The sequence below is a fragment of the Mustelus asterias genome, chromosome 4 (genome assembly GCF_964213995.1).
Source record: "Mustelus asterias chromosome 4, sMusAst1.hap1.1, whole genome shotgun sequence".
NCBI classification, from domain to species: domain Eukaryota; kingdom Metazoa; phylum Chordata; class Chondrichthyes; order Carcharhiniformes; family Triakidae; genus Mustelus; species Mustelus asterias.
In genome coordinates, this window is record NC_135804.1 from 48,361,386 (window position 1) to 48,378,291 (window position 16,906).

At 41.2% G+C, this 16,906-nt stretch overlaps 1 protein-coding gene across 5 annotated transcripts in view; it reads left to right on the plus strand.

Moving 5' to 3' along the window:
* Window positions 1–16,906, plus strand: part of ripor1 (RHO family interacting cell polarization regulator 1) — a 320,548-nt gene that overhangs the window by 230,001 nt on the left and 73,641 nt on the right. For all 5 annotated transcript variants that reach the window (XM_078210944.1, XM_078210942.1, XM_078210943.1 and 2 more), the window contains exons 3-6: window positions 234–386; window positions 3,306–3,384; window positions 4,072–4,095; window positions 4,889–4,942. In XM_078210944.1, the coding sequence (XP_078067070.1) occupies window positions 234–386; window positions 3,306–3,384; window positions 4,072–4,095; window positions 4,889–4,942 (310 nt within the window). The remainder of the gene's footprint in view (window positions 1–233; window positions 387–3,305; window positions 3,385–4,071; window positions 4,096–4,888; window positions 4,943–16,906) is intronic.

Genomic DNA, 16,906 nt, shown 5'->3' on the forward strand with positions numbered 1-16,906 from the left:
TTTTGTTTCTGTATACAGGAGTTTTAGATCCCAATTAATCCTAACTAAGTTTTATTTCTCGGCTATTGGAAAGAAAACTGAGTTTCCTTGCTTTTCTTGGGACAGTTTCAACCACATGGTCACCATTTTGGTGACTGATGTATTAATTTTCCTGCTGGTGATAGTGAGTCATAGTTGTGCTGTTGAAGGTTGCTAGTTTTCATTAACTGATATTGTGAATTTTTGTCTTCCAGGAAGCTAAAGGTGTTCAGCACCCCATCAACACAACGGAAAGCTTCCCCTCGAGCTGGCAAAATGTTCAACATTTCTCATAAATCGCTCCCACCCAAGAACCCTCAGCCTGAACGGCTGGATGAGGTTTATGAAGCTTTGAAAAAGGGTCTAAAGTAAGGAGTTCTTATTCTTTGCGAGCAAGTGATTCTGAACGAATGGGTGTGTCACAAGAGTTTAAACATTCACTTATGATACATTTATACTAATGAAACTGCTTCAATTTGTAAATGGGTACTTTTCTAATCAGAAAAGATTTGGGGTGGCATGGTGGCACAGTAGTTAGCATTGCTGCCTCACAGCGCCAAGGACCTGGGTTCGATTCCAGCTTCGGTTCACTGTCCGTGTGGAGTCTACACGTTCTCCTCTTTTCTTTCTGGTGCTCCAGTTTCCTCCCACAGTCCAAAGATGTGCGGGTTAGGTGGATTGGCCATGCTAAATTGATGCTAGTTAGGGGATTAGCAGGGTAAACATGTGGGTTATGGGGATAGGGCCTGGGTGGGATTGTTGTCAGTACAGGCTCGATGAGCCAAATGGCCTCGTCCTGTACTGTAGGGATTCTATGATTTAAAGATACCTTTTGACACAGTAAGTAGTTTTTTGTAGCATATGTGATCTTAAGAAAGGATGGTCTTCTCTGTAAAGATTGGTTTGTGTTGATTTCACCAGATGTGACTGGTAACAGCTCAAGAAATTAGGACTATATCTTGGAAAACACGCCTAGGTTTTTTCCCACTATTTCTCATGGTTTCCCCTCTGTAGGAAAGAACAGCAGTAATCTTGATTTCCAATTATTAGCCAAGTTACCGAGTCAATAAATCCCATCACCGCCCTTGCTGACAGTTTGTAAATAATGTGAACTACCAATGTTGTTCAGTTGGAGTCCAAGTGAAGGTCAGTGTAAAAAAAAACTGGACTTCAATTTGTTTAAATTTGAGTACTTTAATTAACTACTTATCAGACTTTGCAAATGCTTGTGCCTCGAAAGCAATGCCTTTTTGAACATTCACCTGTTGCTTAGCTTGCTGGAACACATCATCCAGGGTATGAATTATGGCTGTTTCATAAAAGCTGTACTTGCAAATATTTTTACTCTGCTCCCTCCTTACATAAAAGAGACTGTCTGTCTATAAACAGCCCTTGTACTTTTGAAGTCATTCACTTTCATATAATCAGTAGTTACAGAAATGCAAAAGGTTGACTCCTGAAAATCAGTTAAACTTTGGGATTTATTCAGTGAGTACTTACCAAAGTGATCCTGCTCGTTCAAATACAAATTTGTGGTGTTCAAATAAAATGACAGCTATTTTATAGGATATTGGATATGATTGCTGGAGGGGAAACTAATGTGTCCTTCAACATTAGATCAGAAGAATTTTGCATGCTAGATAGCACAGATTGAACTTTTCAAACCTGTTTCGTTCCATTCCTGCTCTGTCTAAAAACAGCTGGAGTGTATTCTAGCGAAATGAAACTTTCTAATTGGCTGAAGAAAAATCTGCTAGGAGGTTTTTTTATTTATACTTTATTTTAGTGCCATTTTTAAAGTTAAGTTTGGGTGCACTAAGGATTCCATAGTTCTGTATTCTTAATGAGATCATTTTAAATGAATTGTCATATGCTTGCTTCACCAAAAACTGGCCTTTTCAGTTGGATCATCATTGTGGTTGTCTTTAGGCATTTGATCTATTGAAAGTATAATTCTAACAAAAACTCTAAAAGTTAACTTGAGTTCTTCTGGATATGATTTTGTATTTATTACAGACTTGTGCCAATTATATAATACAACATGGGTGAATTCTGATATAGGCTAGGGAGTCTACTTTCCAAATGAATGTTGATCAGTCTGTAATTTGTGATATTCCTCAGCATGACTTTATATGATGCTCTGTTTTATTCAACATCCAGTTTGTTAGTTGGAATTAAGTTCATTTTTCATTGAAATTGAGAAGGTAAAGAATTTGTACTGTAATGGCTTACCCTGAGATTTGTCACTGTTGAGCAATGAGAGGTTAATCTGTAATCACTGAGGTTCTTGTGACAGGATGGAAATTAGCAGGATGTTTCTGATTGAACATTTTAGCCCCTTTCTGTGATGTGTAATGCATAGGGATACTTGGGGACTGTAGACTAAATTGCAGTCTGATCCGAGCTGCCAGATATAAATCTGTACTTTAGGTATTCATTAGATTTGCAATGTAACCCAGTACCAAGGTCCTTGAAAATATATTGTAATCGTAACAACTATCTGAACTATGTGCATCTTTTATATTGCATCACTTGCAAGAACTCAATTTATAGAAATACAGGCAGGAGCTCAACTAACTCAAGTTCCTTGCTTCTTCTTGATTCCAATTATTTTCCCTGACTTGACATCCTATCACTAGGATCAGGACCAATACAGCAACTTATGCAGACTAGCCCATCAGTCATTGTTCAGCTGATAAGGGATAGGCATATTGGGAATACCTTTAAGTACCAGATCATTTTTGAACTGGATTCTCTGAAAAAATTACCAGAGTACAGACTGAGCACATTTCATAAGATATACAGATGCATTAGATGGCAGACATTTATACATGTGGTGGTGCAAAACTAATTATTGAGTTTTATTTTCTACTAACTGTAAAGTAATGGTTCATGACAAAAAAAAACAAAGACCACTATGCTTTGGGGGAGAAAATGGAAAGTAAATAAAGTAATTTGGAATTCCAGTCTAAACACACTAACCCTTTAGCATTCCATGCAAGTGACATTTTCTGGATTAATGGGGTATTTGAAAACAAAATTAAATTTACAATGGACACCAAGTGTTGGGAGATTAGACATCTGGATGGACCAAGGCTAAATCAACAAGTGGTACTGCTAAATTTCTGACTGACTTGTGAGTTGAGATGACTTTTGTTCATTTACAACATGAGGCACCCCATTTTCAAACATGCACTCACTGATATCTGTTACTGTATTACTGAAATTATGTCTGCTGCATTTGTTCTGATGACTCTAAGGAAGTGTTGCTTGTCCCATTCTTACAGTGCATACTTGCAAGTTCATCAGCTGGAGCTCGACAACTTAACGGCTCAGCTCAAAGATATGAAAAGGAATTCCAGACTGGTAAGGAACATTGCTTAAGTAACATCTGAAGTTGTGCAAAGGTTAGTAGTTTTAATATGAGAGTCTGTAGAACCTGGTAATCTTCAGTTAAAGACTAAGTTGGATCTCTAGTGGCATCCCAGTACAGAAATTCTGACTACGTTCATTGTATTGTCCAATTTCAATAATTATATGGAAGAATGTGAATCTTGATGCAGTTCGTAGATCTTGGCATTTTTAATCTTGTGTCACAGTAGGTTCATGAAAGACTTGAATGATCATTTCAATGCAAATTCTTCAGCTATTCTGTAAGTTCTCTGTTAATTTGAAGCTAGGGTGCAATAGGATGCGAGGAGATTAGCAGTACAGGTGGATTGGTTTCTTGGCTTTCAGTTCCAGTTGCATATGTCGCATCAATTAAATTTCCATATTTTGCAAAATATAAATACTTGCAGGACATGATTACTTGACACCAATTCCGTTTTGATTTTTAAAGATCAGGTGAACAATTTACAAACAAATTGTGAAGTTGAGATTTTCCTAAAATTTTCATGTTCAAGTTACTAGAAAAATAAAAATTGAGACTCTTCCTTTGAAGCAATGATTTCTGTTTTACTTGCATATTGAATTTTGCCTGTTTCCACTATTGGATGTTATATTAAGTTATATAAGGTGCCCATTGTAACTCTTGTTCCTTTCTGGTTTCAGGGATTTCTGTATGACCTTGACAAGGTAAGAATTTTCAGTATTGCTTCACACTCAAACATGAGTTGACATGGAGAACTGGATATTTTGGATTATTCTAAATAACCTTGATGATTTGATAAAGGCCAAGGTAGAAACTTGTGAAGTCTGCTTACATTGTTCAAAAAATTGTATGAATGACCAACACAGGCAGTTCCGTGATTTTGGGATTCTGCTATTTTCACTCTCCACCCCTTTGACCCAGTCATCCGGTTGCACACAATTCATTTGCTACCCTGGCTAAGGCCACCTACTGTGTGACTGGATAGAAATTCTCAACATCTGAAATCTCAAGTTAACTGGGAGAGTCTTGATAATTAAGTATAAACTACTGAGAATTCGGTGAATGAAGCCATCTAATTTTTACTGTTGATAAACAGCTTTACCCCTTTTCCTGTGCCAAATGCAGATTTCTCACTGGGCTGTGCTAAATGCGTAGTAAGTGCTGGCCTTAACTGACCTTTCCTGTTTATCTCCTTTCCCCCACTTTTTTTCAAGCAGACTTGCTATGAGAATATTCTCAGCCATCCCATCCAGCAGAGACCTGGAATTGATTTCTAGAATTGCTGCAAATCTGCACCTCCCTGTGAATAATTTCTTGCATTTAATGTTTTGGCTGTATCTCTGGTTCTGACCACAGAGTGTACTGGAAAATATGAATAAATCATTAGATTGATTTCAGCATGAAAGCAAGTCGAATTTGTTTAATGTGACTCCAATAAAGAGGACTTGCCAAGTGTATTTAATTTCCTTTACTCTTTTTTTTTACTCCTCCCGATAGCAAATCAAGTCAATTGAAAGGTTTATTCGCAGACTGGAGTTTCATGTTAGTAAGGTAAGAAACTATATGGTGGCACAATACCCAACAGTGACACTTCTGTATTTCCTTTAGAATGTGTTTCACAAAATCAAATCAATACTTGAAGATTTTTCTTTTGAGTAAAGGGTTACAATGATAACATGTTCTGGCTGGAGATTTCAGATAATTTACTAGGTTTTTTCTTGTGATGTTGGTATGGCTAATAAACCATTTTATGTTCTCGTCTTCACCCCAGATGTTGGCTATTGGAAAGGCATCCCAAATATTTATTGGACCCAAATAATTTCGTCGTGTTCTCACAATATGCTCATTTTGACTTGAAAGTTGTTATGGCAACTTACTGCATATCAAAGGATCTGATGTGGGTACTGGCACCCATCTGAGTCTAGGTGCCCGCCATGAACCATGCATTATTTATCTATTTAATCTGAAGTTATTGATGGTATACTGTTGACATGGCTGGGCCTAATTTTAACTTGTCACTTTGCTGTTATGTTAGTATTTGCTGTGTATGCTGATCTGCATGGTGGGTACATTCAAAACAAAATTGCTCCTTCATCCTTCTGTTAATGTTTGTTGTCTTCCCATAATTTGTCTGCTGGTAGATCTGTAGTTAAGCAATTTAATAGTTGCTATTGAAACAATTTAAACCTGTTGCATTATGCTGTTTCTTGAATATAAATATATCTGGTTGATATAATACTGCTTGTATGGTGAACTAAGGTAAAAGGTAAAGTTACCATTGTCCCACATGACCATAGGCTGACTGGTGATGATTGTAACCTGAGGATCACCACATCTGGGGCAAGGTTGAGAAGGCAGACCTTCATGAATAACAGTCAGTACAGATATTGAACCCGCACTTTTGGGGGTTCTACATCACAAAATAGCTGTCCAGCTGACTGAGCTAACCCACCCTCAGTATAATATTTACGATCAAATCAAGAGGTGGTTTTCTTCGCTGCAGCAGAATCAATGAATGGCTAATGAAGCATGTGGTAGAAAAGTTGTGTTTGTTGTCTGCCATTAATGGGATATGTTGTGGGACATCATTGGGCAGCCACTGGTTATAACTTGGTTACAATTCCACCTATATTTCTATCTACTACCTAATGAACAATAAAGGAACAGTCTAATCCTTGGGATGGTGGGTTTGTCTTTGGAAGAGAGATTGAAGGAATTTGGCCAGTATTCTCTAGAGTTTTGAAGAATGAGAGGTTATCTCATTGAAACTTCTAAGATTTTTAGAGGGCGTGACAAGGTAGATGTGGTTAGGCTGTTTCACCTGGCTGGTCAGTCTAGAACTGGGGACACAGTCTCAGAAAAAGAGGCAGGCCATTTTAGATTGAGAAGAGGAGAAATTTCTTCATTCAGAGGACGTAAATCTTGAATTCACTAGCCCAAAGGGCTCATTTATTGAGCATGTTCAAGCTAGAAATCAATAGATGGTGTTGAAGTCGATAATCCACCATGATCTGTCTGAATAGTGGGGCAGGTTTACAGGCCATATGGCCTATGCCTGCTGCTAGGTTCTGATGTTCCTATTTACGTTAATGGACTTGTTTCCCACATTTCTCTTGATTTAAATGATTGTAAGAATTTCTGTTCTCTGGGGGTTGTTGCACCAGCCATTCCACGCAGGTGTATGCTTTTTATTTTGTTGTGTCCTCAAACCGCTCGAGATCTTTCATGGGTATGAGTGTTTTGGTCACTTCTCCCATTCAACCTACTGTTCTGCCTCTGATAACGTCTTCGCCATCTTCTTTCTTTGTCTCCACTCATTTTGATGATGTGGGTTTGAATCCCACCGCTGCAGACATGTTGGTCGGAATTTTACTATCTCGCACGCCATGGGAATCGAAGCGGGCGAGGGGGCGGACCGTGGAAAGGTTCGTTGACGCGGGTAGGATTTTACGGTTTCGGGATGACCAAGGCTGTAAAATCCCACACGATATGTCTTCTGGTGCCCACAAGTTTGAAATAATCACAATTTTACACACACAATGCAGACTGTTCCTTAGAATGTGTTTCACAGATGCAGCACTTACTGCTGACTGATGCAGTGTTACTTCGTACCTCACTGTGATGCAACAGTTAATGTGGCACCCTGCATAAACATACACATAACAAATAGTTTTGTCCTCTCGCTCCCCCCCCCGATCCTTTCACTCACCTGTGTGTTCTCTCGCCTGCCCACTTACTCTCTGGCTTGCTCACTGTAAAGTTTCCTTTCCAGTGAGACATTCCTAGTCAACAGCATAAGTGGACTAATTGCATCATCCTGCTGACTTAACACTGGTAACTATCAATAATTGCCAGCAACCTGATGGAATCCCAATTAAAAATGAGACAACGTAGATTTCTGCCAAATGAAAAGATGGATGTTGCCACTGGCTATTTTGCTAGAATTTGTGTTTATGATGTACAATGAGTTAACCATTTCCTTTTGTTCATCCCGCCCCCTTGGTTCGGGAATAATGACATTTCTGCTAAATGTTTCCATTCCTTCTGATCTAATTAGTTTCAGCTGGTTCTTTGGACCTACTCCAGCTTTCACCAGCGAATTTGCTCAGACAGTTCAGTTACAGCGGCAGCTTCCTGAAGGGATGGCCAGGGAGATGGAGGTAGAGTGAGAGAATGTGAATCCGACACTCCAACCACTGCTAGTCTATTGCTACATCTAGTTAACCTTTGCACTAGATAGCCACAGGTTTTACTGCCTGCAGCTGGAGGTCTAAACTGTTCCAGATCAAGGACCCAGTTAACATCTGCAAATGTGTTCCCTCATAATGGGAGTTTGACATTTGGGACAATATTTGAGTTATGTCTTTTATCGTCAGTTTTGATCTGAACAGTATTTTATTTGGTTGTTTCATAGAATCATAGAAACCCTACAGTGCAGAAGGAGGCCATTCAACCCATTATGTCCACACCGACAGGAATCCTACTTAGACCCTATTCCCATAACCCGGCATATTTACCCCGCTAATCACTCTAACCTACGCATCCCGGGACACTAAGGGGCAATTGAGCATGGCCAATCACCTAACCTGCGCATCTTTCGGACTGTGGGAGGAAACTGGAGCACCCGGAGGAAACCTAAACAGACACGGAAAATGTGCAAACTCCACATAGACAGTGACCCAAGCTGGGAATCAAACCCAGGTCCTGGAGCTGAGGCAGCAGTGCTAACCACTGTGCCACCGTGCTGCCATTTCTTTGATATGATGAGCCCAGCAGATTTGCCTCCCTCCTGTCTGCAGTTTGTAAGCAGTTTGAGGAAATTCTCGGTTGGCATTTCAGAAAATTGGCACCCCCAGTCAATGCAGGCTTCAGTGACTTGAAAAGAACTGAAGTCTTCTAATGCAGTCTGGTTATCTCCTCCAGAAGCTCAATGGCCATTATTCATTCACCTCACAATGATTGTTGACAATACTGACCATGGAGCACAGCTGAGCTGAGCTGTCCTCCCACAAGCACTTTAAAGTAAGGGTCAGTGTCTAGTGACCAACAGTAATACATGAAGTCTCTTTTTCTCCTCCTTTCCCAACCTAGGATTGTTCTGTTCAATTGCAGTGGTCCTATTAGTACTTTAATATAAGGCAAGGCTCTTTAACATTGAAGAATATTGACAGCATCTTGAGACTCCTCTTATCAATTTTTTTTGCATAAAGTTGCCAATTGCCTCTGATACCAATGAATCTGAAGTTATCAATGAAAATCCATTTCCCTCCAGTTTGGAAGAGAGACATGCTGTTTATTGCTGTTACATCCTTGAGATGTCAGAGTAAGACTTCATCTAATAGTGGCTGTTTTAATGTCTGAGTGAATTAGCATTGATGTTCCAGTCTCTTAATGAATCATAGAGCTTAGTGCACATTTAGTACACCACATCTACTAGCTCTTCAGCTGGTGCTCCTATTCTCATCTCATATTCCCTGTACCCTTTACTGTCAAATACTTAGGCTGCTATTTTACCATTTTTATTCTAAATGTTGGGCAGACTTGAAACTGGGAGTGTTTCAGATCCGTTTTCTGGGTATGTTTTCAGGCCCCCCATACACACCCTGCCTGCAAAAATATCAGCAAGCCTGTTGCTTGCTGCAGAAGCCTGTGGGCAGGGGCTTAATGCACCCAAAACCCTGCAGAGGGAGATAGTGTGCAAATGCAGGCCTCTGATGCTGCACATGCGAATTAGCAGTCGCAGGGGTTTGAGAGAAAAGAGAACTGTCAGGCCCTGCTCGTGCAGGCTGCCCGAAGCATCTCGCCTCCACCCCCGCAATTGCCAGGGCCCATGACCTGAGATATAGCCCCCGCTGCCGCCCAGACTGTTCGCGGACCCGCTGCCTTTCCCCCACTGATCGCTGCAGTGTGGCAGCGGCCTCACCCCCACCCCCCCCAAACAATTGCTGTAAAGTGGCAGCGGGCCCCCTTACCCCATTGGCCCTGCTCCATTGGCTCCGCCTCCACTGGCACTACCCAGTGGACATTGCCTGGGTGGCAGTGCCAGTCTGGCACTGCCTAAGGGGCACCTCCCCTTGCCCTCAGCCTCCCTGGGGGTCCTCAATGGCCTCTGGTTCCTCCGGCGCAGCCAAGTCAACTTCTCCCTGTTCATGGGGAGCATGTCTACTCCCCGCTGGCGCAAACCTTTCCCAATGAGGTCATAAGGGGGAGTGGGGCTGGATGATTGAGCACCAGGTTCCCTAAGCAGATGCAAAACATTTCCATAATACATTTCCATATATTAGCCTACTTCCTGCCCATTTCCGGTGTGAGGTTGACTGCGTCGGAAATGCAGCGCTTGTAAAATGACGCCAGTTGCAAAAACCAGCGCCAATCACGCTAAGTGCTTTATGCCTGAAATTACCACCGCATTACACCCGAAAACAAAGTGGTGATAAAATCACCCCCTTAGTCTCTTAGGTTTCGGCTGTTAGGGCATCATCAAGAGATTTCAGACTTTGTTAGGAACAAAAGGTATTTACTGATGAGGGAAAATTAGGTACAGGAGGTTTATTCAGCACAAAGGCTGCCCTGGACAGAGCCCAGTTCTACATTCTTACAACACAGTTCCAAAAGTCAAATGCCTGAGAGAGGACACTCTGTTCAGTGTGATAACTCTCACCCGGTTCCTATTGGTCCCTCAAGTCAGGTGACTAACTTCCACTGTCCTGCCTTAAAGTGACAGATACCACATACACAACGGTGTCTTCATGTCATTTGTGGTATCCATTAGCATATTCTAATGCATTTTTGAGAAGAGGAAATGTCTTCCAGTCATAATCCTAAGTCTGTCTTGGTATTTTCCCCCTCAAAATCTCTGTTTTGGAAACCAACATTCCCCAAACATCTCCATATCAGAGGGGTTACAAATGCCCCAAATTCTTTGTGAGCCTTTCTTTCCAGCTGCAACTTCCTCTTTGTGGAACATTTAGTGCAGTATTGCTCTTGATGTGGTTTTACATATGGTCTGTAGCTCTTATAGATGTAAAAGCTGCTTCATTCACCATGTGAGCTGTTTCTACAGTGGCCAGATGTGCTTTAAAACAAGTGTGTATACAAACTTTGTGTATGTGCCATTTTAAAATAGCAGTCAACGATCATTTCCCGGGGACTAATGGCCTCCTCAGTGGCTGAGGAAGCTGTGTAAAAACCTACAATGACAAAGCTGTTTTGATGGTAATCTACACAGTGCTTCTTTTCATGGTCCATGCTGCTTCTGAATATAAGTCAAAGTAGTAAAATCTGTGCTTGGTAAAATTATATTGTTTATATACCAATTTACAAACAGTTGGTGCAATGTTTTGCTCCATAGCACTGTATTTACTGCTAGCAGGAAGTACTTGGAGGGTTTATGGCTCATTTATGCAATTGGCTACGACACTGATGTGTCCACCCTGAATTATTGAATATGCTGCCAAGTCGAGACCACTCGCTGGAAAAAAAGATTGATTTGTATGTGGGCCACAACACACACACTTCAAATCTTCTGCCCCCAAAAAATGCAGCTATGTGTATTTCCAGGTGATTTATCTTAATCCAAGATATTTTGTAGCAGCATTATAGGTGGCATATGTACTAAAACTTTGCTTGTTTCCAGCAGCTCTAGAGTCTGTTCAGTGAATCTGCTTCTTTTCATTCTGACTTCAGGGACTCATGTGGTGCGTCACTGTTTAAAATACACTGATGAGCAAATTCCAGTGACCAGACGTCCACTGGTCTTCCTGATTAGCAAATGCACTGACATTGTCTTTTGTGCCTTGCTGAGTTTTTTGTATCAGAAACTTCACAGATAAACTAGGAACCAATCTCAATAAGGTAGTTTACTGGATCATTGTGTCTGTTTTTCAAAAAAAAGAAATTGTTCCTTGCACTATCCAGTTATTTGAGTTGTAATTGGCCACTGAGCAGAGATATTGGGAAGTTGAGTGTGGTCAAATAAGTAAAAGATGTTTATCTTCAGCCTTAGCATGCTTGGCACCTGGATGAAGTATGTTCAAGTGACGTGTCAAGTTTGTATTGTATCAGACTGATCGATACTGCTCCTGATCCACCTCATTAAGTGTTTATATGTTAATTGCATATAATAAACATTCAGATTTGACTGCTGTGGTCTTTTATCCAAGGGCCTTGGGCTCAGCTCTGTCTCAGATGCAGTTGGTGTCACATGATTTTCAGCACTTGTGGATGGCTTAGGGGTGCACAGGTTATTGCTAAGTTATATTTATATGATTGAGTTGAGCTGAAAGCACAGTATTTACAGATTTTTTTGCACTACAGAAGCACAACTGCTGATTTCAAAGTGTTCATTCCTTCCTGCCTTTTATTGCTCGTTACTTTTTTAAGTTTAGTTTGGACACTCGTTATGAACCCAACCTGGAGGTGGAGAGAGGGTGCCTCCATTTTGAAGTATCCTCTCCCTCACCTACCTGCTATGGCATTCCTGATTCTATGATGTGGAGATGCCGGCGTTGGACTGGGGTAAACACAGTAAGAAGTCTCACAACACCAGGTTAAAGTCCAACAGGTTTATTTGGTAGCACAAGCCACTAGCTTTCGGAGCGCTGCTCCTTCATCAGGTAAGCCCCCACTTGCCTGATGAAGGAGCAACACTCCGAAAGCTAGTGGCTTGTGCTACCAAATAAACCTGTTGGACTTTAACCTGGTATTGTGAGACTTCTTACTGTATTCCTGATGCTGCCTTTGAGTTGGAAGGCCTCTGGCCCTCCACCTTCAAGCTCCAGCCCACCTTCCATATTACACAGCGAGCCTGCCTTCTGGCCGCTAATTGGCTGGTCTGGGAAAATCACATTGTTCTCACACAGTGTGGGCTTTTAAAATCCACTTGAGCCTGATAGTAAGGTTCAGAAGCCTGTAGGCAGTAACCTGCCTAAGGTTTTACTGCATTACAAACCCCTCAAATCTCCTTTTAAAGAAGGTTCTCTTGCCCTCTGCTAAATTTCTTACATCTCTTATATCTATGGCTCCTTTTTCTTTTCCGTCAACTACTGGAAACAGTTGGCTTTGATCTACCCATTCCCAACTTTATCTAATTTAAAAACTTCAGTTATATTGCCCTGCAGTCTCTATTATCTAACAGATTTTTTTTTGTCTTTAGCATTTGTATCTACTCACAGGCAATGTACAATCTGTGAATCTGTCTTGTACCTTTTCTAAAGTGTTAATTTCCGAGCTATGGTGCAAACCCAATCTTGTGTTAATGCAGCCTCATTAATCTTTTATATAAGCTCATCATTAATTCTTCATTTTTATATTCCATACTTTGAGATAAAGCCCAGTTTTGCCTTGTAAACCTGAGGCACTGTTTTTAATCTCCTTTGAATCTCCTGTCTCCATGAAATCCTTTTGATTTTCCACAGCACCAATCCCACTGATCCAGTTTATAATTACTGCAGGTATTTTTTTATATATACCAAAAATGCACCATCTCACATTTGTTGAAACTAAACTTAATCTACTAAAGCCAATCTGCACCGTTTTATCAATATGCCTAATCAATATAAATTAAACTTCCAAAGAATTAACAGATTGGTTTAGTTGCCATCGGAGTAAGGAATTTCACCAAAAACAACTTCCATCTAAACAGTGCCCCAAGTTCATAAAACATATAAAGGCAGGGATCTTCCCACTTTAAATGTCTTGGTCTCACTTGTACCTTCTCTGGCCACCTTCTCTATCCCCCTTCCCGACCACTGTCTGAGACTAAACCGTAGTCTTGGTGCCTTGTTTGACCTTGTGATTTGCACCACATATTTGCTTTATCCTCAGGCCAGCTGCTTCCACCTCTGTAACTTTTGCCTCTGACCACTCATATGTTGCTAAAAACTTCATCCATGGTTTTCTAACCTCTAGACTGTATCCTGCTGTCCAGGTAAGCCTCCCATCTTCCATGCTTCATAAATGTAAGCTCATCCAAATTCTGCTGCTTGTATGTTAACTCAAACCAAGTTCCTTTCACCCATCATCCTTCTACTTGCTGACCTACCTTGGGTTCCAATTCAGCAATGGCTCAACTTAAAAATTCTCAATCTTGTTTTCAAGTCCCTTCACAGCCTCACCCTTCCCTTTCTTTGTAACACTGAGTTCTTACAACCTTAATAAGATATCTGTGCTCCTTCAGTTAGGGCCTCTTTTGTGCATCTTTGATTTTAATTATCCCACCATTGGCCAAACCTGCTCCAGGTAGTAGGTAAAGTGGCTTCTGCCTCAGTCTTTTGCTCTCAAAGGAATGATATCAGAGGTCATTTGACATGGGTCACATGATTATGGCAAGCTACAGTACACAACAGGCAACTGTGCACAAAGGCATTTCTCCAAACATTCCCCAGTTTATAAAGAGGAAAAATCATAAGGTGCTTGTAGTTGCAAGTTACACACATACATGGTCTATAAAGAAAGTCATCATATGCAAATAAAATTGTTCATTCCTCGCCTGTTTCACTTTCATCTGTCTCTACACATGCATTGCGCGCACAATCTTTAAAGTGTTCAGGTCTTTAATGGTAGCCATGCAAGTTTTTATTGTTGTTTGTCTGGTGTCTACTGCTTCCTGGGTGACTTCATCTCCAGGGAATGTTACTGTCAGTGAGTATTGCTGCTAATCTGCTGCTTGTATTTCACTTCAAAAATGATATCTCTTCAAACAAAGTAACATCCTTTTGTAGATGCTTTGGAGCAGATAAATGCAGTTCAATAAAGATGTTTTGAAGTGGTTTGTGGTCAGGCTCGACCATTACTTTTTTCCAAATAGAGAGATTAAAATGATTGCTCACAAGCAAAGACAATAGCCAGGCAAGGCATTCTTCTCAATCTGTGTGTAGCATTGTTCAGTTTGTGTTAATGCCCTGGATGCAAATGCAACTGGTTGTCCTTGCTGCACGAGGGTTGCTTCAAGTCCTGTTGCAATGGCATCACACTGCAGTGCGCCTTCGTCGTTGACATCGTAGTATCTTAGCACTGGCCTTGTCGTCACTAGTTGTTTGATGCGAGTGAAGTCTGCTGCTTGTTCTGTGTCCCAGCACCACTGATCATTCTTTGCAGTGAACTTGCAGAGAGTTGCACACTCTAACACAAACAGGCAAGATCTTTGTTGGGTAGTTCACAAATCCTACAAATCATTGAACTGCCTTCACATGTTGGTTGCTGCATTTCTGCTACAGCCCGCACCTGATCAGGATGAAGTCCTTTCATTCAGGACATGACTATGCACTTGACTTCAGTCATCTTCCGTTGCAGTTTTTTCTTGTTCAGCTTCAGGTTCATCGAGCAGTCTCACTAGATTCTGATCATGGTCTGTGATGGCTTCTTCCATTGTGTCTCCACATCCATAGGCTAGCAGATCATCAACGATCACTTCCACTTCTGCAAGATCGTTGGCTGCCTTGTGTTGATATGCTCCTGGGGCTGTAGAAGTGCCACCTGGCATGTGCAATTATCTGTACCTCCCAAATGGTGTCCAGAACATAGTTAGGAAACTACTGCTTTCATCCAACTTCACTTACCAGCATCCATCCTTTCCCTTGGCAAGCAGCGGTAAAATTTATTGTGGTTGGCATGGGGTAGTGAGGTTTCTTTCATGATTTATTGAGGTCCTTTGGATCTATGTGCACTCAGCTTTCCAGAATTCACTGTAACCATGCTGCTAATCCAGCCTCTTGATCTTGTCACTTTCTACTCCAATCTCTTCAAGCTCCTCTTTCTTGTCTTTCAGGCTAGATATGAGGGCAGCTGGAACTCTCCTCAAAAGATGCTGAGTCGGTCTCATGCTCTCATCTACTTCAATATGATATTCGCCAGGAAGCCATCCAAGATCTATGAAAACATCTTTGTAATTCAGGATCTGTTCAGCTGGCTTGGTGCCATGTGAAACGCATCAAATTCCTTCTGATATGCAGAGGGATACCAGTCCAAACTTTTATTTTTTTCATTCATGGAATGTGGGCATCGCTAGCTGGGCCAGCACTTATTGCCCATCCCTCGTTACCGTTGAAACGGTGGTGGTGAGCTGCCTCCTTGAACCGCTGCAGTCTATGTGGTGTAGGTACACCCACAGTACTCTAGAGAGGGAATTTCAGGATTTTGACCCAGCAATAGTGTAGGAATGGTGATATATTTCCAAGTCAGAATGCTGAGTTGCTTGGAGGGGAAGTTCCAGGTGGTGGTGTTCCCATGTATTTGCTTTGATTTGTTTCTTCTGAAATGAGAGGGTTTTGCTCATTGTCTATGATCTAGAACTGGAGGTCTCCTTTCCTCCCCTTGCATTGGGCTCTTGGCCTAGTTTGCTCTCTTGGGATAGCATTGTTTTATCACAAAGCCTGAACTTTACCTCAAATGGTTTCATATTCCAGTAACCATCTTGACCAACTTCACATGGGTATACAATGCTCATGATGTTGCATGGAGCACTGGTTCTATCACCTTGCATTAACTTGATGCTGTCCTTCTGAAGTTAGCATTGCAATGGTTACAAACCATTTTTACCTGGAGACTTGAAGGTGCCCCCTTTTCTAGGGTCTCGGGTGATTCATCGGAAACGGCGTCTGACATCTCTCTAGCAACCATTTTTATAGGCTTGCTTTTCTTTCCAGCAAAACACTTGCCTGCAAAGTGATTCAACTCCTTGCAGTTGGAGCACTGCATTCCCCACACTGGACATGCTTCCTTTTTTAATGTGGTGACCACTGCAATATTTACATCCAGTACTCTGGCCTTGATCTTTCTGCTGGCCCTTCTGAAAATAGTGCTCCTTTTCTTGTGATTGGAAGGCCTGATCTTCCTCTCTGCACAGTGCAAATACTGTTTATTTAATGAATAATCACTTCAGAACTTCTGCATATGTCAGTAGCTTTCTTGAGAGTATGTTTCTCTCCTGTCAACAGATATTCCCACATGGGGGGCCTCTTGTTCCCAAGACAAGCTTATCTTTGATCATTCTTCAGTGCAAACTGTCAAGATTCAGTTATACATCTTCGTGCAATCATATACTGATCAATATTCTCCCCATCTTCCAGAGCGCTGGTATTGAACGCGTAGCATTTGTAAATAACATCAATAGAGGGTTCAAATTGAGTCTTCAAGGCCTCCAATATTTCACGAGACTGGCTTTTCTGATCCTCTGATCCTGGAGGTGGTGTGGGATACAATACAGCTCATAATGTTCTTTGACTCGCTCGCTCGCTCACTCACTCACTCCTTGGCAATTTCATTATTCTGCTATTGTGTTGAGAATTTCCAATTAATTTTCAAATCCCATCTCCATAGGAGTCAATGTCCTGTACAAAATTGCAGCCTGAAATTTGAATTATTCTTTATTTTTTATGATGGCTGGCTCTTCTCCAGTGATCAAGATCCACTCAGTTTCAGCTACACACTCCTGACACCATGTTCCTTGTGATGGGAAAAATGATTTTGGCTTGAATCTTTTACACTCAAAGGAATGATATCAGAGGTCAAAGGACT